Here is a 26677-nt window from a genome sequence, read left to right on the forward strand (position 1 = left end):
GTAAAGGGAAGGGTTTGGAGAATTCAAACGCAATTGGAGACACGAATGTTTTTCCCGTGGTTCGGATAGGTGGTGCTATCCTACATCCACGTTGATGGAGACTTCAACCCACGAAGGGTAACGGCCGCGCGAGTCCACGGAGGGCTCCACCCACGAAGGGTCCACGAAGTAGCAACCTTGTCTATCCCATCATGGCCATCGCCCACGAAGGACTTGCCTCACTAGCGGTAGATCTTCACGAAGTAGGCGATCTCCTTGCCCTTACAAACTCCTTGGTTCAACTCCACAATCTTGTCGGAGGCTCCCAAGTGACACCTAGCCAATCTAGGAGACACCACTCTCCAAGAAGTAACAAATGGTGTGTTGATGATGAACTCCTTGCTCTTGTGCTTCAAATGATAGTCTCCCCAACACTCAACTCTCTCTCATAGGATTTGGATTTTGTGGAAAGAAGATTTGAGTGGAAAGCAACTTGGGGAAGGCTAGAGATCAAGATTCATATGGTAGGAATGGAATATCTTGGTCTCAACACATGAGTAGGTGGTTCTCTCTCAGAACATATGAGTTGGAATTGTGTATGTGTTCTGATGGCTCTCTCCACGAATGAAGAGGAGGTGGAGGGGTATATATAGCCTCCACACAAAATCCAACCGTTACACACAATTTTCCAATCTCGGTGGGACCGAATCAACAAACTCGGTCGGACCGAAAAGGTAAACCTAGTGACCGTTAGAGATTTTCGATGGGACTGACATGCAACTCGGTAGGACCGATATGGTTAGGGTTTGGGCATAACGTAATCTCGGTGAGACCGATTACACAAGCTCGGTGAGACCGAGTTTGGTAATAAGCTAACCAGAGAGTTGGTCAGGTAAACTCGGTGTGACCGATTTGCTCTTTCGGTGAGACCGAAAAGTTACAAAAGGGAAACAGAGAGTTTACATTGCAATCTCGGTGGGACCGATTCGCTCTTTCGGTGAGACCGAAAAGTTACGAAAGGGAAACAGAGAGTTTGCAATCCCATCTCGGTGAGACCGAGATCCCTATCGGTAGAACCGAATTGCTAGGGTTTGGCAGTGGCTTATGACAAGTGAAACTCGGTGGCGCCGGATAGAAAGGATCGGTAGGACCGAGTTTGGCTTAGGGTTTAGGTCATATGTGGATATGGGAAAGTAGTTGAGGGTTTTGGAGCATATCACTAAGCACATGAAGCAAGAGGCTCATTAAGCAACACCTCATCCCTCCTTGATAGTATTGGCTTTTCCTAAAGACTCAATGTGATCTTGGATCACTAAAATATAAAATGAAGAGTCTTGAGCTTTTGAGCTTGAGCCAATCCTTTGTCCTTAGCATTTTGAGGGTTCCACTTTCACATCCATGGCATGCCAATCATTGAGCTTTCCTAAAATAGTCATCTTGGAATAGCATTAGCTCAATGAGCTATATGTTGTTATGAATTACCAAAACCACTTAGGGATAGTTGCACTTTCAGAGTCCAATCCGGACATGGGTACAGTCTTCGGCCTTCATGTCTTCACAACCCATCAGTCCGGCCCATGGATAATAGGCCGGACGCCCGAGGACCCCTTAGATCCAGGACTCCCTCAATCGCATTAAGTCCAGAGCCTCGTTTAAGAGCGAGGTTTGGACGGGGAAGCGAGAGTCCGCAAGGTCGGCTAGGGCAAAGTCCTCCTGGCCATGCTTGCTTGGCGCGGACTTCGAGAGTTCGGATCTAGAGTCCGGGGGCGAGTCCGGCCCTTCGGCGATAGGAGGAACCCGGTCTGAATCTGAGTTCAGCATGGACTCAATCACCTCTGGATCTTCGATAGTGCGGCTTGCAGCGGAGAGTTCGGTGGGCTCCAAACTCCCATCTTCGGACCTGGCGGTTTGCTCCGGATCTAAGGACAAAGCGGAGCTCAGAGCCGCGAACCCTTCGAATATCAAATCTCCTCGGATATCAGCGACATAGTTTAGGTTCCCGAAACTGATCTGATGACCAGGGGCGTAGCTGTCGATCTGTTCGAGGTGGCCAATCGAGTTGGCACGCAGAATAAAGCCACCAAATACAAAAATCTGACCGGGGAAGAAAGCTTCCCCCAAAACGACATCGTTGTAGATGATCGAACGAGCCATCGAGCCTTCTGTTGACGACACAATGGAACTCTCAATGAAAGCACCATTGTCGGTGTTAAAACCGGCCGATCTCGGGTAGGGGGTCCCGAACTGTGCGTCTGAGGATTGAAGGTAACAAGGGGCAGGGGACGCGATGTTTTACCCAGGTTCGGGCCCTCTTGATGGAGGTAATAACCTACTTCCTGCTTGATTGACTTTGATGAGTATAGGGGTTACAAGAGTTGATCTACCTCGAGATCGTAATGGCTAAACCCTAGATGTCTAGCCTGTATGATTTGTCTTAGCCTCTATGGACTAAACCCTCCGGTTTATATAGACACCGGAGGGGCCTAGGGTTGTATAGAGTCGGTTTACAAAGAAAGGAAAATATACATCCGGACGCCAAGCTTGCCATCCACGCAAATGAGAGTCCCATCCGGACACGGGGGAAGGCCTTCTATCTTGTATCTTCACGACCCATCAGTCCGGACCATGTCACATAGGCCGGATCCCCGAGGACCCCATAATCCAGGACTCCCTCACTGACCATAGCCCATGGCATGCTTGCTGGTTGCTAGCCCGAAGGAGAAGATCTGCTGCATCTGGTGGTAGTTCTGGATAGGAGTGTTGAGGAACTCTGCATCCTTGGGGTGAGCCTAAGAAGAAATAGGGTAGAAAGGTTAGTTAGTATGGCAATGGTTCATATGCTTAAATTGCTGGTTTGTTAGAATGGCATGGTTTGTGAGCTAACCACGATGTGGCCTTGGTAGTGCCCTGCCTCCAGAAGGATCGAGCAGGTCCCCTATCCCATGAAGCACCGTTGAGGTCTCTCAGCTTGGACGCGGTGATCCACCTCGCTCTCCACTTCCTCAGGTGGTTGTACATCTTGGTCAAGGTGACCTCCTGTCCATAGAAGTTGAACACCCACTTTGCAACAAGGTTTAAGCGCACCTCCTTGAAGCCCACCTCCTCACCACACTAGCTATGATCTCACACATCTTGTTAAGAACAAAAGTGGAGAGGAACAACTGCCATTTCATGTTGTCCCCCCTGCCATCCTTCTTATCCTTTGCGGCTGCCTTTTGTGCAGCAGCATGAGAAACAACATTGGGCTGAGCCAACACAAATGCAGGAGCTGTAGGCAGCACCACGAAAGCCTCTGAATCAATAGGCATCTAGTCCATAGGAGGTTGCGAGTCCTCAACATACGACGGCGGGAACTGACTCTCAGACAGAATGAGGGCCTGACTATACTCTTGCGTGGTCATGTCCTACAAACGTAAGCGTCATCAACACCAGAAGACACTACACATGGACAGTAGGAACTAGCAGTACATGGACAGATCGAACTAGCAGTAACACATGCACACATGGATGATCTAGTTGAAGACAAAACTAACAAATCCATCAAAGCATACCACAACTCAACACATCATAACAAAGTGCTAATCATGGACACATGGATGATCTTGTTCAACACTTGCACACTAGCATACCACACATCTAAGCATACTACCAATCCATCCATGACCACTAGCTACCAATACTTGCCCACATGGGAACAACCCCTAGCATGCTCCAAATCCATCACAAGTAGCTACTACACCATCACAGCCAAACAGATCGGAAGATCTAACCCTATCACATGGACAGATCTAGCTAGAACTGATACATCTACAATGTATCTATAATTTATAAAGTATTCATGCCATGTTTACAATAATTTTATATGATTTTGGTATGATTTGCATGGAACTAACCGGAACTGACGCTGTTTTCAGCAGAACTACCGTGTTGTTGTTTTTTTGTGCAGAAATGAAAGTTTTCTAAATGAGCTGAAATTTTTTGACGATTTTTTTGGAACAAAAGAGACCCCCGAAGCTTTATGGAAGGACCAGAAGGTGAAAGAGTAGGGCACAAGACACCGGGGCGCGCCAGGGGCCCATGCGCGTCCTGGTGGGTTGTGCTCACCTCGAGGCCCATCTTCGCGTGAAGCCGACGCCAAAAAAATCCTATAAATAGAGACTCTGATGAGGGAGGGACGATGATGGCAGTGCGTCTTCGGCTCACTTCAATGCTCGTAGTTGTCGCTAGATGGTCTACGAACTTGAATGCAATTTTTTACTTTTGATGTTCTTTATACTACTTTGACAGTCTTTAAAAAAAGAAAGAGAAAAGGATATCATTGAAATGCATACCCCAAACCAAATATGGGGGTTGCTTACTACCTAAGTATCCATACAAAACTCAAACTTTGCATCACATGGCTCTTTGCAACAGCATCACATGGATCTCACCCTCAATTCACACGACAACAGTAAAATAACCGCCCAAAGCAAATTTGACCCCGCTCCGCTCCAAGCAACAAAAACCAAAACAAACTGAAACCCTTCACCATCCAGATTCCAGAGCTCCAAACCACCGGATAAAGCCAAGATTTTTCTCCCCCCAGAACACGAAAAAGAAATAAAAACACGAAACGCTACTCTAGTCTAGAATTGCAGGCCCTCACATTCACGCCGGAAAAAGTCCACGTCCGCCCCCCCGCGTTTTCCCTTCTCCCCCACCTCCCCAACCCCAACCCACTCTACCCAGTCTTTCTTTCTTTCTTTCCTACCAAGAACACCTCCAATCCCACACCAGTCCGCCACAAATCTGATCCGCCCCCTCCATTCCCACGAACCCACTCCCCGCCCCCCTCGTCTTGGCACGAGCGCGTCGGCACCATCGCCCCGGATCGGAGCAGGGGCGGCTCCGGCGCTGATCTCCGCTCAGATTCGGTAAAATTCTCGGGCTCTTTGGGTTTGGGGGTCAGGAGCTAGGTCGGGGGCAGGGAGGGATCGAGTCGGGGCTGGGGTTTCGCGGCGTGGTGGATCTTGTCGCTGATTGATCAGGGGTATTTCGTTCGGTGCAGGATTTAGGGTTTTTGGGCGTGGTCGCGGTGGTGGGTTCGCTCGGCCGGTTTGGAAATGTCGGCGGCCGTGGCGTGCGCAGAGAGGGCGACGAGCGACATGCTGATCGGGCCCGACTGGGCCGTCAACATCGAGCTCTGCGACATCATCAACATGGATCCCGGGTATGAACAGGCCGCCCCTCTGTGTTTGCCTTTCATCATGAACATGATTTGTTTGGATTAATCTTCTGAAATATTGCTAATCTGCTAATTCTTTCTAGCAGAGAGATTAATTATGGTTCTGATGCTGTTCTTTTCTTTTTTTAAAAAATTGATGGCCTTATTTGTTGCATTCCATCCTGTCCGACTTATGTTATTAGAGAAAACCATGTGTTCTCTACAATATGTTATTGACAATTTGTTGCTGCGGTGTATCTGCAGCTTGTCTAGGTTTCTAGCCTTTTTTTGTAACTTATTAGGAATCTGGAATATTAGGTTTGTATGGTTGTTAGCATGGACGGTAAGGTGTCTTGTTAATTGATGAATAGTTTGTTGATAATTAGCTGTGCCAGTCACCAGTCTCAGAGAATAAGTTGTGATGGATCAGTGGTATCTGTTGTTAACCTGTGTTTTTTATGTCCCATGATATTTGGCGATGAAGTATTTACAATGAGTACTCAAAGTCACATGGAATAAAACTTGTTTGTTACTCTTCCCTATCCTGGGGGTGAGTTGTAACTTCCGGAGTTTTATGGATAGCTGGAATTACCTAAGGCTCTCAAGAAGGTCAATATGCCTATAAAGGGTGATTTCAAACTTGTGACCACTAATATTATAATTGCGATCTGTATACTTACTATGAATAATGGGAGCCACTCTGCTCTGTATTAATGATTAGTACTTTATAATTCGGTTCATGGTGTGAGTGCTGCATATTGCTTAGTTTAGTATATTGGATTGGATTGCTGTCATTGTTGTTTTATATAGTGTTATGAATGCAGTATTTTTTGGCAGTGCTCTCCAATTTAACTTGACATCTTCACATGTTTTACACAAAGCATATTGATAAATGCTCGCTGAACCTGAAATGCAGACAAGCAAAGGATGCGCTTAAGCTCCTAAAGAAGCGCCTTGGGAATAAGAATTCAAAAGTGCAAATTCTGGCCCTTTATGTGAGTACTACGAAATTTCTTGTATATTTAACTATTGGGAGTTGTGACTTGGTACAACATCTTCTAAATTTTGTTAAATGTGCCTGGTCTTGTTGTAATACACAAGTTCTACATACTTTCAGTTGCTAATAATGCATACATTTTCAAAAAATGCTTCTTCTGTTTGTCACTTAGTTTAAATATGTCGTCTCGTCTAAGTTTTATGTTTCCACGTGTGCATCCATTTGTTTTGAAAAGCAGTGTATACATTTTTTCTTATGTGCATATCTATATTGTACGCTGATTTAATTATCTTGCCTTTTTCTCAGGTGCTAGAGACTCTAAGCAAAAATTGCGGGGATATTGTTTACCAACAAATCATTGAGCGTGATATACTAAGTGAAATGGTTAAGATAGTAAAGAAAAAGGTGGCGATACTAATTGAATGGTTAACTATTGTTTTCCTAGATTCAAGTCCCTCCGTTTTGATCCTATATTTATCTTTACAGCCAGACTTAAACGTTCGGGAGAAAATATTGAGTCTGATTGACACATGGCAAGTGGCTTTTGGAGGTCCTTCCGGGAGATATCCCCAGTACCACACTGCGTACCAAGAACTCAGGGTACCTTCCACTTATGACTTCTTTATTGTTATCTATACTATGTTGTACAATTATATAATTCTCAGCTTTTTGCTTAATAACTATTTTTTCCCATGGACTTTGGTCTGCTCCATTTCATATTTTCACTGCATACTTACTACTTAGTAGAAGTAGATATACAGTAATATGCTGAGTTACTAAGCAATTCCTTCAGTACAAACCATGACCAGGATGCCTTTCCTTTTCTTTCTGCAGGCAGCTGGTGTCGATTTTCCGCCTCGCGAGGAGAATACAGTTCCACTGTTTACACCTCCTCAGACTCAACCTTTGAGGCAGCCACATCTATATCCTCCAGGTCAAAGCTATGAAGATGTAGCTATACAAGCTTCTCTCCAATCTAGTACCCCTGCTGCACCTCCCCTGAGGTATTTTTTTTGCATGCATATTTGATTTATGATTTGGTTCCTTTTGTTTGTTCACTTATTAGTGTTGCATTCATCTTCTCTTATCCCATTTTTGTTTGCTTTTTGTCTTGTGTGCCTTGTTTTGTTTGTTTTGCTTCCCTTGGTTGCACCCCCTCCTTTCTAGTGACTGCAAACTTGTTTGTGATTAGCTGTGAGTTCGTATGCGCCGATAAAACAACAATTACAGAGTATTCCTTATTTTGATTATTTTCATTGAAACAAGCATAGCCAAAAAGGGTTGCAAAACATGCACACATAACATCAAACCAATAGGATCGATCAAACACACTACACCTCTCATAGCCACATTATATAACTTGGATATTTCTTAGCAGTTAGCGCATATTGTTCTTGTACCTGGACCTCCACTCTTTGTGGTTGGCACTATCCTCATTTGTTCTTACAGTAAACCCAAAAACATACTAGCTTGTAGCAATGAAGCATTGCACTGACTACTAATTTGTTTCTGGCTCCCTGTGCAACAAAGGCTCATATCCATGCAACTAGGGTCATTTTAAGTTTAAAAAGCTTTGGTAATTGCATAGGTATTTCTGGCGACAAAAGACAAGGCTTTATAGTTTACGGCACACACAAGATATTATTTACTCCCTCTATCAAAATATAAGACGTTTTTTTGACACTGTCTTATATTTTGATACGGAGGAGTACTTCTGAAGGTCTCATTTTCATAATCATATCAAACAGTGATTGTATTCTAGTAATTGTGTTTATCTTTTCATCCCTGCAGAACTTCTTTAGTTTTGATCTATCCTCATTTTTCTTGTCCAATGTGAATTACAGTCTAAGCGAGATCCAGAGTGCTCGAGGAATTGTGGATGTGCTGGATGAGATGTTAAATGCACTTGACCACAGACACCCAGAGGTGACCTTCTCAAAAGCATTGTGTTTGTGTTTTAGTGTATTATAATTGCAGGGTCTTGCTTTTTCTTTCTGTTTTGCATTCATTTGTTTCTTTTATTATGATTGGTATCTCTTCCAGACTTACATTTTTCTTGGTTTAGTAAAAAAATTAGGCATAAACATATGATTTATTTATTGTTTCACGTCTTAATGCTATATTTGAGAGATATGATTTACTATTTGTTGTTTTACATCTTAATACTACATTCAAGAGATCGTAAGTAAATCTACATATAGTGAGTTGAGCTGTTTCAGTATGCATTCTCATGTATTTCAGTCTTGTGACTGTGCCATTGTTAATCAGGCCTCTTCGTCTGTAATGGATAATAAAAGATTCCCTGTGTCCTATATTAGTTGTCACTCAAACGGATGTATCTAGCACTGAAATACATTTACATACATCCATTTCAGCGACAATTAATATGGGACGCAGGGAGTACTTGTTTACTCAACTTCCAACTCATGTGGCATGTCTGGAGTACATTCCACCCATTTAAAAGCTTATTCATGCTGTTAAAAACTTTATTGGCCTGTAACATAAATACCCTTGATTGTATGATTGAAACCTTGGTTGCTAACTCAGTTGTTTCCTGCAAGTTTAGATGACTGTAAGCATTCCATTTTGACCCAAATGAAACATTCTTAACATCATACCATCTCCAAGATACATGAATGCTTAAATACTCCCTCCGTCCGGGTTTATTGGAGCTCCTTTTATTATGGGCCAAAGTTTAACCATAAATTTGACCAATAAAACGTAAACTGTATGTCACAAATATTATATCGTGGAAAAACCTCTTTCAAATACAAATCCAACAATACACTTTTTTGTAGCATATACTATTTTGATACTCAAATAGATGGTCGAAGTTGAACCCAAAATACAAGGGGGCCCAATAAACCCTGACGGAGGGAATAGAAATTAATAGCCGTACTCTTTTCTTTAACTTGTACATATGAATACTTGAATGTAGATTTCAGGAGAACCGAGCAGTCACCAGTTAAAGAGGGCACATGAGTGTTAATTCACCTACCAGGATTTGGCTCCCATTAGGGCATCTACAAATAAACATTTAAAAGCTTATCTAGACACTTAAACAAAAAAAAAACAAATACCAGAAAAATTAAAAAGCACTAAGCGCTGTCTATTCCAATGCAAGGTGCTAACAAGCGGTGCTAAACATCCGGACTGGAAACAGCGCCTTGTCTCAGCTCGTGAAGGAAAAGGGCCTAGCGCCCGGTTCCTTGTTTTGCGTCGAGGAGGCGGTCGATGCCAGGATTAATCCTTGTAACCGCTCATTGCCTGGGGAATAAATCCTGGCGCCCGGCTGCTATCGCCCGCGTTGTAGATGCCCTTAGCGGAATTATTACGTGAATGTAATGGCGCCTACCTTATAAAATGTTACAAAGTTTGATGATGGAATGGAGAACGATACTGACATAATAGTCTTCTGGAAATTGAATTATTCTATTTACATTATGCTGGCCTGAATCGCTTGTACTTGATGTTTTGGCCTTGTTTTTTAAGACAATGAACTGATATTCTTAGAAAAGTAGAACTTCTGTTGATGTATGCCCTTTTGCTTCTCTGTTTAGTGTATTCATGAGATACATGAAGTGATATTCAGGAGAACTGATGTTTTGACGTTTTGGCTATTGATGTATGTCATTCATGTGCCAGTGCTGTTTACTGTAAATATTGATTTGATTGTGCTTCATGTTATAGGGTGTGAGGGAGGAGGTCATTGTTGACCTTGTTGGGCAGTGTCGTTCTTATCATGCTCGTGTGATGGATCTTGTTAGCGATACTGGGTATGCATTTTTTCACTCTGCCTTTTTGGTTCTGTACATTTTACATTGTCATGTGACAGGACTTCTGGTATTCCCTCTGCAGTGATGAGAGCCTTCTGTTTCAGGCTCTAGGACTAAATGATGAGTTGCAGCGTGTTCTTCAGCGTCATGATGACATAGCAAAAGGAGTCCCTCCAAATATACCAGTGCCTGTTGCTGGTAACATAAACCAAGGGACAGCCCCTCCTCGGCCTGCTGGTGCTTCATTTGCCCCCCTTCTTAATGTACACCATGAGGACGATGAACCAGAAGATGAGTTCTCCGTGCTTTCCCGCAGGTAAGCTGTATTCCTTTCCATTATATTTTTATTATTATCTTTTCATCCATGTTAGTGTTCCATGCTTTGGATAGTTTCTGCAACATCAAAACTTGTATTATCATTTTCTCAAATTGCGTTCCTCATGACTAAATTATAGGTCTGCAAGGGATGGCGCAGCAGCACAGGGCAACATGTCTTCTGTTCCAAGAAATGAAAGGCCATACCCAAGCCCACTTCTTCCTCCACCACCATCGACAAAAAGGCCTGTTTACACAGAGGCAAGCAGTGTCGACTATCTAAGTGGGGACTCCTATAAGTCTGAAAAAGTACCAGATGATTTTGTCAACCCAACGGCCCCAGCCAATATGTCTGCACCATCTCATTCAAAAACAGAAACAGATCAAGTGCCAAATTATGATAGCAGGTCAGAAAATGTGCCTGATGAATTCATAAACCCAACTGCAGCACCCAGTTTTTCCATGCCTTCTCGCCCTATGAGTGAGCCATCTGTGAATAAGCTTGAGAGCCTTCCTGACGATGACTTTATAAACCCCACTGCGCTGCCTGGTTTTTCTTCATCGTCAACTAGTGAAGATCTTCCAAAAGCTCCATGGGAAGCGCAAGCTCCAGTTTCCCTACCGCCTCCTCCTGCAAGGTATGGCCAAAGACAGCAGTTCTTTGAGCAACAACATGGCTTTCCTGGTGAGAACAATGAAGGGGGCTACGATGAGATGCTGACGCGGACAGGAAGCCTTTCTCTTAATCAAAGGAACACTGAGAATGGGAAGAGCGCATCAGTGTCGACCGCATCCCGCCAGCCCAAACCTGAGGATGCCCTTTTCAAGGATCTTGTTGATTTTGCCAAGAAGAATCCATCTTCTCCATCTAAACCAGCCAACAGCCGCAGGACTCGCTGAGTGATGAGTGTTTCAGTCATGTAACACACATAATTGAGTTGCCAAGCTGCTGGTTTTGCTACAGGTTGGCGAATTAGATATACCATCAAATAAGAGGGTTGGGTCGGTCTGTTCTTTATTGCCTCGGGAATTATTTGGTTTGCGCATTGGACAATTAGAATCACAGGTGTCAGATACGTAGTCATGATACTGGGTGTGGTGTGTAGCGAGTTGCATTTCTCACCTTTTTCTTGTGTGGTATTGGTTATCGATTCTGGCTTTATTTTACTTAGCTGTATATATTTCTCCATTTGACAGCAGTATTCTACATAGTTGAGTTTGCAATTTGATCTTGTAAGACTTGCTCCCTCTGTACCAATATCTAAGACGTTTTTGCAGTTCACTTTGAACTGCGAAGCGTTTTAAATTTTGGACGTAGTATTTCATAGTTCCTTTTCAACGTGGAGAAATTATGGACGCCCCACTTTGTTCTTCTACTGAGCAGTTAGCTTCAGAATTCTAGTAGTTAGCTCTTTTTATCTTGAAAAAAATGGAAAAGAATTCAAGCTCCTTGCAGCTAAATTCCTGTACCGTTGGTAGAATGCATGGAAACCAATTGCTAATGGTTAACATTGAATTGTACCGTCGGCTTGCACGCATGCAAGAAGAGCGTCCCAGCCGTTCATACTCGCTCGAAGAACATGGACGGTTGCCAGAGCTTTCCTCGAAATATTGGTGCCTGTTTTTTTTTCTATGAATCGTCAAGTTCCTTTTGGAAAAGTTGGCAGCTGGCCCGCTACCTTGTTTTGTCCCGTGCTAGCTGCACATGCATCCACGATCCATGCATACGCTATTTTTTGTCTCGTAAAGAAAATGTGTGCATCAGCTTGTAATTGTATGTTTTTTCTCTTCCACTGAGAGAAGTGCCGAGGATCACGTTACACCAGGGAGTCCTGGATCTTTCCTTGCACGTTAGAGGTGAATTTGCGTGGGTTTTCTTTTCTCTAGTACTTGGTCATACCATGAATATAGTTCACTGTGTCCACAAATATAAAATGTTTCGGATATTTCAATATATATAGAAATGAGTGAACAAACACATTAAAAATATGTCTATATGCATCTATTTTACCCTCGTCTACTCAGTACAAGCAAGAGGCATGCGACAAAAGAGCGTGACGGTGTGAGTCGAGTCGGCGCACGCCGCCTCGGTTCGTTCCAGGAAGCGCCAGCCATGGGACGCATGGTCTGCCTTTTCGTTCATCTGCATGCAAACTCGTTTTGCATGGGTCATACAGTAGATGGAGGCGTTGGAGACTCGTCCACTCGCTTTCATCACAGACGGCGCATAGGGACATCTCGAGCCGTGTCTCCAGAAAGGCCTCTTCAGGCTTTTTTTGCGCTGGCGCCGAAAAAACGGCTCAGTCACGCCTTCAGGAGCCCGATTTTCGCCGGCCTGATCCGAAAACAGCGCCGGTGGACCCAGGCCGAACCCGGCACGCTGGGGACGCCCGGAGGCGCCGGGACGAACTGTTTTGGCACAAAAAAGCCGCGTCAGGGACACGGCGGCTCGTCTTCCCCCAACTGCCCCGGTTCCCGCGGGAAATCAATGGCAAGGCTGCAGCCGGTCAGCCTTGCCATTGATTCCTCACGGGCGGCGCGTCACGGGACGGCGCGCCGACGCCTCCCCTCCCTCGCACGCGTACACACGGGCGCGGAGCGGCTATAAAAATCGACGGTCTCTCAGTCGCCTGTGCCCACAACAGACTCGCCCCTCGCCGCCGCCCAGCCCCTCTCTCTCCTTCTCCGTCTTCCTCTCTCGAGCCCCACCGGCAGCCCCTCTCTCTCCCTCTCTACCACCGCCGAGCCCGTCGCCATGGCAGAGCGCTTCCCCGGAGACGAGGCGGCGGCGAACGGTTTCGGCCGCCGTTCGCTCCGCGAACAGGAGTCCTGGCTCCTGTTCCAGGCGAACATTCCGGCGCCGCCGAACATGCGCGCCGGACCGACGGGGTGGCGGCTCAGCGACGGGGGAGTGCCCGTTCCCCGTTACCCGACGCCGTGGCGAAGCCCAGGTACTTCGCCGAGGAGGTCGAGGTCGCGCGCGCCTCCCTGACCGACGACGAGCGCTCCCTCCCCCAGTACGCCGCCAACAATCACGCGGCTTGGGCGGCGTACTTCCAGCGCCGCCAGCAGCAGCGCCTGTCCTCCACCAACGGCGCGCCGGTGGTCGGCGGCGTGAAGAACAGCGAGGGGCGCCACCTGTGGTGGGGCGTCCCCGGTCGCACGCTGGATGGCGTGCTGGCGTACCTTGACGGCGGCAACAACCCGCCGTTGACCTATCCTGCGATGGGGGCCGCCCCGTCGCAACACCGACGCGCATGGGCGTCAAGGAGGTTCGCCTCCTCCTCGTCTTCCTCCTCTCGCTCATCTTCCCACTCCTCCGGTTCTCCGGCACTTCTCGGCGTCAAGGCCGAGCCCGCGGCAGAGACGCCAATCGGTCGGCGCACTCGCAGCGTCGGCATCGTCATCAACGAGGGCGGGCGGCGCGCCTCCTCCTCGTTGGCTCCTCCGCGCTTCGTCAAGCCAAAAATGGAGCCGGGGCTGGCGCCGGTGAGGACGGAGCCGGGGCTGGCGCCGGTGAAGGCGGAGTTCGACGACGACGACGCGACCCTAGAATGGGCGCGCCAGGACTCCATTGTGATGGAGAAGGCGCGCCGGGAGAAGGAGAAGGAGCGCCAGCGCGCCGCCCTGCGCCGCTTCGAGGAGCGCCGACGCGGCCGCGATGAAGACGGGGTCGTCGTCTTATGCGACAGCGACGACGACGACGACGCGCCGCCGCCAGTCCGCCATGGCGACGCCGGGCAGGGGTCCAGCAGGGGGCGCCTGCGTCAAGGAGGAGAAGGCCGACGACGACGATGGCGGCGACGACTCCAGCCTCTTTTTTTTAGATTAGGTTAATGTAATGAAAATGCGCAATTTTCTTCGAAATTTGCCATGTTTGACCGAAATTTAACTAGTTTTTATCATAACTTCGCCGAACGGTCCTTTTTTTTTATTTTAATACGCGTCTGGGGCGGCCCTGGGGGTCGACGGCTGGAGACCGACTCGCCTCCAGAGCCATTTTTTGCGCCGACTCACCCCCAGGCGGCGCTTTTAGACGCCCCTGAAAAGCCAACGGTTGGAGATGCTCTAAGCCTCACCAAAAGAAAAATGGACGATCCAGAGGCGATGCCTCCTGTCTCGTTTCAGTTCAAGATTGGCCTCTTCCACGCAAGAGAGTGTGTCATTGTCACGCCCGTAATAACAGTACAAAAGGCACGTGTGCAACGCAACAAGATTCGCAGGCCAGATCTTGTTGTTTTCTTCCAAGATTTTTCCAGCTTGAGATGAGGCCTATCTCCCATGCTCAGCTCCTGCAATGCATACAAGAAAGAAAAAAAGATACATGCAACAAACAAACGTCTCAGCTTTGAGCTGGGTGGGTGGATTACAGGCAGTGCAAACGCTTTTGCACTACCGAGTTTGATGTCAGTTGCGCATAACACCAAGATTAGTGTTTCCTTGCACGTAGCATTTGGACCTTGTGCTGCACTTTTCAACCAATTTCGGAATTATTACATACTGCCGTTAGATGATCTTTTTCATTCGCACCGCATTTTGGCAAAGGTTGTTCGCAAAGGCGTCGCGACGATCATTTTGCACCCTCCACTAATGCATTTTTTAACGAAACAGGAAATGCCATATATGTCCAGTCTGCTAAAAGGACTCGTCTGAAATGCAAAACACCTCAAACAGTAATTATTATTATTTACTCAGTAGGGGGCAGTGCATATATACATGTGTTGTGAACGTCTGCATTTATATTGCGTTTCTAAAAAAGAAAGTATTTCCCCATGCATTTTTTGCGCGACGTAGATGGTTAATGTGTGGCACGTAGAATCGGCCTACAGTATGAAACGAATCAAAATTACTCCTCCTATGCAGAATTATTGTGTTGCACGCGAATCATTAATCACCAAAGATACTCCAAATTTGGAACGGGTTAATTTCTTCATACATTTATATGGAGTGAATGAATGAAGGATCTCCTCAGATAAGGATGGAATTAATAATCTTCCAAACATAAATATTTCCGCCATATCTCCTAGTCCTGAACCGGCAACAGTGCCCGGTGCGCGTCGGCTGAGCAGCCTCGGCTAATCAGGTAGCAGTGGACATGTCACTGACACGACGTGGCGAGTTCCGGTTGGTCTGACGCCATACGGGTACGTGTTTGCAGCCCACGTGTACCGTACACTGGCGGCCGCACGAGCGTGACGTGGCGTCCCGGATCCGCTAACCCCTCCCGTTTCGACTCACGCGGCATATTCCAGTTAATTGGATCAACACCCTCGGTAGGGACCTCATAGTAATTCACTAGCCTAACTTTAGCGGCCTTAGCACCTTAAATTGGGATTCTGATAGTTACGGGGACCTGAGTGTGAAAAGTCCTAGTGATCATCCCGTGATCTCTGTGGGCCGCGCCCACAGAGCCCTGGCCGGCGTGGGACCCGTGGACATGGTCGAATATGCCGTGGACCGCGTCCACGTAGGAGACTCTAAACCCCACCTCTCGGCCTCTCCGCTCCTATTAAAACCCGTGGAGCACCGCGGCGTGGTCGTGTCCGCCCCGAGAAATCTCATCACTGCTCCCAGTCCCTTCCGCCATGGCGATCTCCAAGGTCTGGATCTCGCTGCTGCTCGCGCTCGCCGTCGTCCTGTCCGCCCCGGCGGCCAGGGCGGAGGAGGCCGCCGCCGCCGAGGAGGCCGCCGCGGCCCCCGAGGCAGTGCTCACCCTGCACGCCGACAACTTCGACGACGCCATCGCCAAGCACCCCTTCATCCTCGTCGAGTTCTACGCCCCATGGTGAGCCCTCGCCTCTGCTATCTATTCTTGTGGATCCGAGGGGTTTAGATCGTGGTCGGTTTGGAGGGGTCTCAGATGCGTCAGTAACGGGCGACCGGGGATCTGGCTTTGGTGATCGGTGCGTCTGGATCGCTGATTCCTCTGTAGTTTTGGTTGGATTTGAAGTTCCTTGAGGGTTTAAAGGTTGTTGGGTTGGGGTTCCTGTTGGGATTCCACCGCGTCCAACTTTATTATACTGTAACTATGTATTCAGATTCCGTCTGTTCGGCTTGTCTCAGTACAATCTCACTTAGTCTGGTCTGAATTTCGTCAAAGTCGTTGCTAATTCTTTAAAAATTGATTTGTTTCAGGTGTGGACACTGCAAGAGCCTGGCACCAGAGGTAATTAGTCTGCATCCTTGGACCACTTACTTAGCACTAGTGTTATATGCTGAATGGATTGATCTCATTCGTTGATGTGTGCTGTTGCAGTATGAGAAGGCGGCCCAACTGTTGAGCAAGCACGACCCAGCGATCGTCCTTGCTAAGGTTGATGCCAACGATGAGAAGAACAAGCCGCTTGCGGGCAAGTACGAGGTCCAGGGCTTCCCTACCCTCAAGATCTTCAGGAACGGCGGAAAGAACATCCAGGAATACAAGGGCCCCAGGGAGGCTGAGGGAATTGTTGAGTACTTGAAGAAGCAGGTTGGCCCTGCTTCCAAGGAGATAAAGGCGCCTGAAGATGCCACTTACCTTGAAGACGGCAAGATCCACATTGTAAGCTTCTTATTTTGCCTGTTCTTACTTTCGTCATATAGCCATGGTTGATGTTCTATGGCTGATGACTAAGCAATCATGGCAATTGTATAGGTTGGTGTCTTCACGGAATTCAGCGGCACTGAATTTACAAACTTCCTTGAGCTTGCTGAGAAGCTGCGGTCTGATTATGACTTTGGCCACACCGTGCATGCCAACCATCTCCCACGTGGTGATGCAGCAGTGGAGAGGCCATTGGTTAGGCTATTCAAGCCATTTGATGAGCTCGTTGTTGACAGCAAGGTTACACTCTGCTCGCTCTGTGAACTAATCGTTACTCCCTCTGTTCATATTAGTTATTGCTGTTTTTGTACAATTTAGTCACAACTAATATGGAACAGAGGGGGTGTTTTTCTTTGTTCTTCTTACTTCATACATATTACTGAGTATTAACATAGTGATGTGACATTTTGCAGGATTTTGATGTTTCTGCTTTGGAGAAATTCATTGATGCTAGCAGCACCCCGAAAGTTGTTACTTTTGACAAGAACCCTGACAACCATCCTTACCTCTTGAAATACTTTCAGAGCAATGCTCCCAAGGTAATGACTGACACAACTTGCTTCTAGAATGCTTTATCATTTTTCTTTATTGTATGAGTTCTGTATAGTTGACTAATTTCTACTATATGCTTAGTCAGTTAGGTCTATGCCTCATGTTTGTAACTAATGAGGCCATAATGTTTATCACTGTATGTTGTTTTGATTGACAGATGATTACTGCTGTATATTTTTGTTGATTATCAGCCCAACTCTTGGTGTGTACAAAAAACTTATGCAATCCAATGATGGTTGAATTTTCTTGAACATGTTGACATAAATGGTTGATTAGTATAATCTAGTCACGTTTTGGCGCAAGTCTTTGAATTGGGCAGTTAGTTCCTTCGACATTCATTCATCCTGTACATTGAAGAAATCATCTTGCAATGAATTTGTTCAGCGCATTTGGAGGATTACTAGTGTATTTAGCTTTGTTAGCCTTTTGGATCTTTGTGTTTTCTTTCATGGCTGTTGTACCTGAAAGGTCCTCTTCAGAACCATAGATGTAATGATTGTTTGAGAAGCACAATGCCATCTTTGGTGTTTTCAGTGCTTTGTGTGTAAAAACAGTTCAAATATATGCTTCCAGTGGTAAAGTTGCTTAGAGCATTAGCCTTTTCATTGTTTTTTAGTTATTGGTTACTCATTATTTGTCACTTCTGTTCTCTGACATCAAATGGTATGCAGGCCATGCTCTTTTTGAACTTCTCCACTGGACCGTTTGAGTCCTTCAAATCAGCCTACTATGGTGCTGTAGAGGAGTTCAGTGGCAAGGATGTGAAGTTCCTTATTGGTGACATTGAAGCGAGCCAAGGCGCCTTCCAGGTTGATTGATTGTTTCCCTTTCTATTTCTTTACATTGTTATCCATACTGTTGTTTTTTCCTTGGTGCTAACAGATTTTTCTTTGAAACATAGTACTTTGGCCTGAAAGAGGATCAGGCACCACTTATCCTCATTCAAGACAGTGACTCGAAGAAGTTTTTGAAGGAACAGGTTGAGGCTGGCCAAATTGTTGCTTGGTTGAAGGATTACTTTGTAAGTAGCCATTCCTTGTTTCCCTTGGTTGTAGGACTACAACCTTATTTGTTTGATACCATGTAATCTCTTCAGCAATTTCATTAGTGTTCATTCGTATTGTAGGATGGCAAATTGACACCATTCAGGAAGTCCGAGCCTATTCCTGAGGCCAACAATGAGCCTGTGAAGGTAGTTGTGGCTGACAACATTCACGACGTGGTCTTCAAATCTGGCAAAAATGGTATTCATCTTTTTTGTCCTTGCTGGATTAAGCTAGTTGTAGCAAGTGACTGCGATTCCTTCTAAGTGAAACAATGGTCTTGTATGACCTTGGTGAAGTCTTCCTGTAAGTATGCGCTCATTGATTTGCCACCTTATATTGCAGTTCTTATCGAGTTCTATGCACCCTGGTGCGGACACTGCAAGAAGCTAGCACCCATCCTCGACGAGGCAGCTGCCACCCTTCAAAGCGAAGAGGACGTTGTGATTGCCAAGATGGTAATATTTGTTGCCCTCTCCGTCGTTCCAGTTCCAGCAACGAAATACAACTTACCTAACCACTGTTTCTCAACCTTGTCCACAGGACGCTACCGCGAATGACGTTCCCGGCGAGTTTGATGTCCAGGGTTACCCCACCCTCTACTTCGTCACTCCTAGCGGGAAGAAGGTCTCGTATGAGGGCGGCAGGACGGCCGACGAGATTGTCGACTACATCAAGAAGAACAAGGAGACTGCCGGGCAGGCGGCAGCGGCGGCGACCGAGAAGGCAGCTGAACCGGCTGCCACCGAGCCTCTGAAGGACGAGCTCTGAGCATCAGTCTTGCTAGCAGCAGACAGGTAGAGGAGGGGGAAACATGTTTTGGCAAGGCAGCTTCCAACGCCAGATTTTGCGAGGGGGGGACGAGAGTTGGTTGTTGGTTGTGTTGGCCCCGGTTTTGCCTGATACTGTATCCCGTTGCGAGAAATACTGTAACAAATCCATCAGTGGTGTACCTAGTTAAATTATCGAGAAGTGACATTAGAAATGGTCTGTGGAGAGCTCTGGTAATAAGCGGTGCTACTGTGCCTGGTAGAATTATCATGCATGTCAGCATGTGTTACGCTTACTGTGTTTTTAGACGTTTTACAGGTTTCAGATCACCAGTTGTGGAGACTAATCTTCCTCTGACGGGTCGCCTGAAACATGCACAAGGAAACAAGCATAAGATCCGGAAGAAAACCAGTCACAACAAATAAGATCCGGAAGAAAACAGTGTTGGGCCCTTTTTAACAAGCGCTACCCATATGCGTTGGGAAGATGGACTCCTACATCGACGCTACTCCCTCCTGTCCGGGTCCGGGTTTTTAGACCTAAAGACAACTTCTCTTGGACCAAGACAGTTTTTAGACCCAAAGACAACTTTTCTTAGATCAAGACACATAGTAATTTACGCACATTAATTCTTTCATTTTATTCATAATGCACTCTCTCACTGCATGCAGCCAAAGATAACTTCTCTTAGACCAAGACACAGTAATTTATGGACATTAATTTTTTCATTTCACTCACAATGCACTTTCTCACTATAGCCAATGAAAAAGCATGCATGAAGTGTATTAATTTTCCATGGCACAACAACAATGACTTTCAATGCAACTAATCAAATGGTTGCATTCATGCATCTTTCTAAAGCGTGACCTTATAAAATGGGACATACTTGTGATTCTAAGAGGCCTAATAAATCCAGACAGAGTACTTCCGTAATTATTATTTTTAATTGTCTAAGCACCCGAACTTCAACAGCCCTTGCATTGTAGATGCCCTTAGAGCATCTTCAACAGCCGCACAAAATTTTTACGCTCAATAAAAGTTTTAGCGCGCCACGGTAGATTTTTAATGTGCCGGGACCAACATTATCCAAAAAGCAGACGGTGCAAATTATGAAGCGTGTATAATCCGGAGCCCAAAATATGCTGTGCGTGATAGCGTTTTTCAGCGCCGCCCTAAATCTTTTAGCGCTACAACATCTGCTGGAGCTGTTCGGCGCCAAAAAACAACCTTTTTAGTGCGTGGAGCTTTTTTTGGGCGCGTGTTGGAGATACTTTTACATGCGTAGGGAAGTTGGGTACAAATTTAACCATAAGGGAAGGAATTTCTTGTTTCTTCGAGTAAGTGAAATATTAAAGTAAAATTATTAAAAGTAAAAGGCAGAAAGAAAATAAGATTGAAATGTCCAGCTTGGGTATGAATCTCATACAAGTTATGAGATGTAGAAGTGGTTGGTCAATTAAAGTGTAGTTCTTAGCAAATATGATCAATTTTTTGATCACCGATTCTTCAGTATTGCGGTTAAAAGGTTAATCTCCTATGCTCAGTGCTGCCAGACGCTGGACTAATTTGGATTGCTTGACGGAGCATCCGTACCGGCTCACCGTGGAGTTAGGGACATCTTTCGCGAGGATATAAACGGGTTGTTCTTTGCGGACCTCTCAACATTGAGAAATTGAAGTCGACAAACATCGAGAGGATATCCACTATGGTTAAGGCATCAGTCGGAGCAATGTGGGCTACATGAGCCCCGCTGCGAGTGGTACACCACCCACATCCTCATAATCTTCCATATCATCCAAGGTGGTTAAACCTTATAAAAGAACATGGCACGATCGATACAGTCGACTAGAGCAGGGTGAATAGAAGATTACAAATTTTAAGCTTAATTACCAATTTTAAGGATAAGTGGATTACCCTAGATATGCAACCAGTGAAGACAAGAAAGGATTAATAAGTGAGTCGATGATGCAGATTTTATCCCCAAGTCCACACTTGGAGCGGTGCCGGAGCCAAGGGACCGCCACCGAAGGTTTACCGTACTCTCCTCGAGTCACCCTTAACAGATGAGCCTTGAACCACTCGGGGTTGGTCTTGAAGGTGACCACCATACACTTGCATACGTCTTCGCAGCACACAAGTAAGAAAGCTTCCCAAGGAACCTCTAACTGTCTAGGAGCCCAAGCCCAAAGGGTAACAAGTTGATGAAGTTGAACGAGTTGGGAAATCAGAAAGGTTTGGTAAGAATGTAGATTGGGTGAATCTTCTCCAATCCCCAAAGAATCAGAGTGTTTGGATGGACGGGGATGGAGATCTCAAGCTTGGAAGATTAGAGTTGAAGATGGAATAAAAGGGGTATATGATACGTCTCCGTCGTATCTATAATTTTTGATTGTTCCATACCAATATTATACAACTTTCATATACTTTTGGCAACTTTTTATACTATTTTTGGGACTAACATATTGATCCAGTGCCCAGTGCCAGTTCCTGTTTGTTGCATGTTTTTTGTTTTGCAGAAAATCCATATCAAATGGGATAAAAACTTACAAAGTTTTTTTTGGAATATATGTGATTTTTGGAAGAAGAATCAACGCGAGACGATGCCCGAGGGGGCCACGAGGCAGGGGGGCGCGCCCCTGACCCTCGTGGCCACCCCGTAAGGCGGTTGGTGCCCTCCTTTCGCCGCAAGAAAGCCAATATCCGGATACAAATCGTGTTAAAATTTCAGCCCAATCGGAGTTACGGATCTCCGGGAATATAAGAAACGGTGAAAGGCCAGAATCTGGAACGCAGAAACAGAGAGATACAGAGAGACAGATCTCTCGGAGGGGCTATCGCCCCTCCGCCGCCATGGAAGCCATGGATCAGGGGGTAAACCCTTCTCCCATCTAGGGAGAAGGTCAAGGAAGAAGAAGAAGAAGAAGAAGAAGAGGAAGAAGAAGGGGGCTCTCTTCCCCTCTCTTCCGGTGGCGCCAGAACGCCGCCAGGGCCATCATCGTGTGACAGTGGTCTACACCAACACCTCTGTCATCTTCACCAACATCTTCATCACCTTCCCCATCTATCTATAGCGGTCCACTCTCTCACAACCCGCTGTACCCTCTACTTGAACATGGTGCTTTATGCTTTATATTATTATCCAATGATGTGTTGCCATCCTATGATATCTGAGTAGATTTTCGTTGTCCTATCTATAATTGGTGAATTGCTATGATTGGTTTAATTTGCTTGTGGTTATGTTGCTGTCCTTTGGTGCCCATCATATGAGCGTGCACGTGGATCACACCATAGGGCTAGTTGTATGTTGATAGGACTATGTATTGGAGGGCAAGAGTGACAGTCGCTTCAACCTAGCATAGAAATTGATGCATACGTGATTGAAGGGGGACCAATATATCTTAATGCTATGGTTGGGTTTTACCTTAATGAACGTAGTAGTTGCGGATACTTGCTAATAGTTCCAATCATAAGTGCATAGAATTCCAAGTGAGGGATGACATGCTAGCAGTGGCCTCTCCCACATAAAACTTGCTATCGGTCTAGTAAAGTAGTCAATTGCTTAGGGACAATTTCGCAATTCTAACCACCACCTTTTCACACTCGCTATACTAACTTTATTGCTTCTTTACCTAAAACAGCCCCTAGTTTTTATTTACGTACTCTTTATATTCTTGCAAACCTATCTCGTTAGACCTAGAAAGTACTTCTAGTTTTATACTTGTTCTAGGTAGAGCGAAAGTTAAGCGTGCGTAGAGTTATATCGGGGGTCGATAAAACTTGAGGGAATATTTGTTCTACCTTTAGTTCCTCGTTGGGTTCGACACTCTTACTTATCGAAAGAGGCTACAATTGATCCCCTATACTTGTGGGTTATCAAGACCTTTTTTATGGCGCCGTTGCCGGGGAGTTATGGCGTGGGGTGAATATTCTCATGTGTGCTTGTTTGCTTTATCACTAAATAGTTTTTATTTTGTGCTCTTGTTTTCTATCTTTAGTTATGGTTAGGAAACGCAAAATACCAAAAAAATTAGTTGTACCTACTACACCAATGGTTGAAGAACCACTCAAAATTTATCACACTCCTGAAGCATTTTACTTGGATCATCTTCGATCCCTATGTGCCCATGCTGAAACCCCAACTAGCTTAGTTGAGGGCAAATCTTTAGATAAGCATGCTTGTTATATGCGACATCGCTTATCTCAAAAAGGGAAACTTTTACTGGATCAAATTCATCATTTGTAGTGCTATGCTTGGAATTTATGTGAAATATATGATTGTACTTGTTGTTCTAAAGACCCTAAGAAACACCTTCCTTACCAATGTGAGTTTAGTGATAATGGAATCGTATCTTCGTTTACTAAGGGTGTTTATAATTACTATGATGTTCAACAAATTAAAGAATTTGTTACTTTTAGGGGTACTTGTGAAATTGCTTTTTTTATTGAAGAGTGTGATACTACTCTCTACAAATCTAAAAATTTGGCCATACTTAAATATTGCTATGATAATTATGATTCTAATCGTTATATTAAATATTGAGGACTCCCCCGCTGTCCAAGAAGAGACTAATAGTTCGCAGGAGTCTATGGAAAAAGAAATTAATGACATTGTGAGCTCATTGGATGAAAAAGATGAGGAGGAGAGCGAAGAATAAAAGGAGGAAGAGCCGATTGATCACCCGTTCCCACCATCTGAGAGTAACCCTTTATCCCATACATTGTTTAATTTCTCTTCAAATTTACCGAAGGATGAATGCTATGATGATTGTTATGATCCTGTTGATTCTTTTGAAATATCCTTTTTTGATGATGCTTGTTATGCTTGTGGCCAAGATGCCAATATGAATTATGCTTATGGAGATGAACTTGCTATAGTTCCTTATATTAAACATGAAATTGTTGCTATTGCACCCACGCATGATAGTTCTATTATCTTTTTGAATTCTCCCGACTACACTATATTGGAGAAGTTTGCCCTTATTAAGGATTATATTGATGGGATGCGTTTCACTACTACACATGATGATTTTGATAGATATAATATGCATGTGCTTGCTGCTCCTACTTGTAATTATTATGAGAGAGGAACTACATCTCCGTTTCTCAATGTTTCCAATATGATAAAATTGCAAGAAACTGTTTATACTATGCATTGGCCTTTACTATGTGTGCATGAATTGTTCTTTTATGACATGCCGATGCATAGGAAGAGAGTTAGACTTCTTTGTTGCATGATATATGTTACTTTGTTCTCACTACCAAATCACAAATCATTGTTAATTAAAATTGGCTTTGGTGTACCTTGGGATCCGGGTGGATCCATTACTTGAGCACTATATGCCTAGCTTAATGGCTTTAAAGAAAGCGCCGCCGAAGTTTTAGAGAGTCATTTATTTCTGTTGTGTGCTTTTATAAATTTTACAAACAAAAAAATAAAGAGGGGAACCTAAAACTTTTTCAAAAAGAAAAGTGAAAAATAAGAAAGACGAGCATTGTTAAAGTGGAAGCTAGCCTTGAAGTTTGTTCATGCCCATGGAAACTTTATGACCCTTGATTACAGAAACTTTTCAATAAAAATAATTATGCCCTTGTACAAATCCATTGTATCATAAAAATAATGTGCCAAGATTTGCCTTTAGGATGTTTACTTTGCTTGTTGGTTTGTGCGATGCAAAACAGAAACTTTGACTGTAGTGCGCGATTTTACATTTTTTACTGGAACGTCAAACGGTTCTGAAACATTTTGCACTGTCTTTCTATACAATTTTTTTATTGTTTTTATTTTTTTCAAATTTTTTGGAGTACTAGAAGTATGGTGAATGTTCAGATTACTACAGACTGTCTTGTTTAAGACAGATTCTATTTTTGATGCATTGTTTGCTTGTTTTGATGAAACTATCGATTTCTATCAGTGGATTAAGCCATGGAAAAGTTATATTACAGTAGATAAAGTGCAAAAACAAAATATGAATTGATTTGCAACAGTACTTAGAGTAGTGATTTGCTTTATTATACTAACGGATCTTACCAAGCTTTCTGTTGAGTTTTGTGTGGATGAAGTGATCAAAGATCGAGGAGGTCTCGATATGAGGAGAAGGAGGAGAGGAAAGAGCTCAAGCTTGGGGATTCCCAAGGCACCCCAAGTAAATATTTAAGGAGACTCAAGCATCTAAGCTTGGGGATGCCCCGGAAGGCATGCCATCTTTCTTCAACAAGTATCGGTATATTTTTGGATTCATTTCGTTCATGTCATATGTGCAAATCTTGGAGCGTCTTTTGCATTTAATTTTCACTTTTCTTTGATGCACCATGCTGGTATGAGATAGTCCAGGGTTGATTTATAGAATGCTCTTTGCACTTCACTAATATCTTTTGAGTATGTCTTTATAGAATGCTTCACTTATATCATTTGAAGTTTGTATTGCCTGTTTCCCTACACATAGAAAACCGTCATTTGTAGAATGCTCTTTTGATTTACTTATATTTGGTAGAGCGTGGGCATATCTTTTTTTAGAATGAATTAGAACTCTCTTGCTTCACTTATATCTATTTAGAGAGTTGACAGGAATTGGTCATTCACATGGCTAGTCATAAAATCCTACATAAAACTTGTAGATCACTGAATATGATATGTTTGATTCCTTGCAATAGTTTTGCGATATAATGATGGTGATATTAGATTCATGCTAGTGGGTAGTTGTGGATTGTAGAAATACTTGTGTTGAAGTTTGTGATTCCCGTAGCATGCACGTATGGTGAACCGTTATGTAACGAAGTTGGAGCATGAGGTATTTATTGATTGTCTTCCTTATGAGTGGCGGTCGAGGATGAGCGATGGTCTTTTCCTACCAATCTACCCCCCTAGGAGCATGCGCGTAGTAATTTTTTTCGATGACTAATAGATTTTTGCAATAAGTATGTGAGTTCTTTATGACTAATGTTGAGTCCATGGATTATACGCACTCTCACCCTTCCATCATTGCTAGCCTCTTTGGTACCGTGCATTGACCTTTCTCACCTTGAGAGTCGGTGCAAACTTCACCGGTGCATCCAAACCCTGTGATATGATATGCTCTATCACACACAAGCCTCCTTATATCTTCCTCAAAACAGCCACCATACCTACCTATCATGGCATTTCCATAACCATTCCGAGATATATTGCCATGCAACTTCCATCATCTTCATATACATGACTTGAGCATCATTGTCATATTGCTTTGCATGATCGTAAGATAGCTAGCATGATGTTTTCATGGCTTGTCCATTTTTGATGTCATTGCTACGCTAGATCATTTCACATCCCGATACACCACCGGAGGCATTCATATAGAGTCATATCTTTGTTCTAGTATCAAGTTGTAATATTGAGTTGTAAGTAAATAAAAGTGTGATGATCATCATTATTAGAACAATGTACCATGTGAGGTTATCAAAATAAAAGTGGCCAGAGAAGCT

At 44.6% G+C, this 26677-nt stretch overlaps 2 protein-coding genes across 3 annotated transcripts; both read left to right on the forward strand.

The window, feature by feature from the left end:
* Window positions 1–4647: 4647 nt before the first annotated feature.
* LOC119286458 (TOM1-like protein 3) lies at window positions 4648–11626 on the forward strand. Of its 2 annotated transcripts, XM_037565839.1 has the most exons (10): window positions 4649–4892; window positions 5027–5188; window positions 6099–6177; window positions 6486–6584; window positions 6666–6779; window positions 7014–7183; window positions 8024–8105; window positions 9870–9955; window positions 10038–10271; window positions 10411–11626. In XM_037565839.1, exons 2-10 carry the CDS (start codon window positions 5082–5084, stop codon window positions 11168–11170), a joined length of 1731 nt encoding a protein of 576 aa, XP_037421736.1. In that variant the 5' UTR covers window positions 4649–4892; window positions 5027–5081; the 3' UTR covers window positions 11171–11626. The 2 variants fall into 2 exon arrangements, with proteins under 2 accessions (XP_037421735.1, XP_037421736.1); XM_037565838.1 differs by having other exon boundaries at window positions 4648–4892; window positions 6486–6779.
* A 4191-nt stretch (window positions 11627–15817) lies between these two features.
* On the forward strand, window positions 15818–19514 carry LOC119286459 (protein disulfide-isomerase). The gene is made up of 10 exons (XM_037565840.1): window positions 15818–16055; window positions 16406–16436; window positions 16527–16811; window positions 16905–17093; window positions 17267–17392; window positions 18077–18214; window positions 18307–18426; window positions 18532–18649; window positions 18794–18906; window positions 18992–19514. The coding sequence occupies exons 1-10, from the start codon at window positions 15856–15858 to the stop codon at window positions 19217–19219; spliced, it is 1548 nt and encodes a 515-aa protein (XP_037421737.1). The 5' UTR covers window positions 15818–15855; the 3' UTR covers window positions 19220–19514.
* Window positions 19515–26677: the final 7163 nt, after the last annotated feature.

The sequence above is a fragment of the Triticum dicoccoides genome, chromosome 4A, assembly GCF_002162155.2.
Source record: "Triticum dicoccoides isolate Atlit2015 ecotype Zavitan chromosome 4A, WEW_v2.0, whole genome shotgun sequence".
NCBI classification, from domain to species: domain Eukaryota; kingdom Viridiplantae; phylum Streptophyta; class Magnoliopsida; order Poales; family Poaceae; genus Triticum; species Triticum dicoccoides.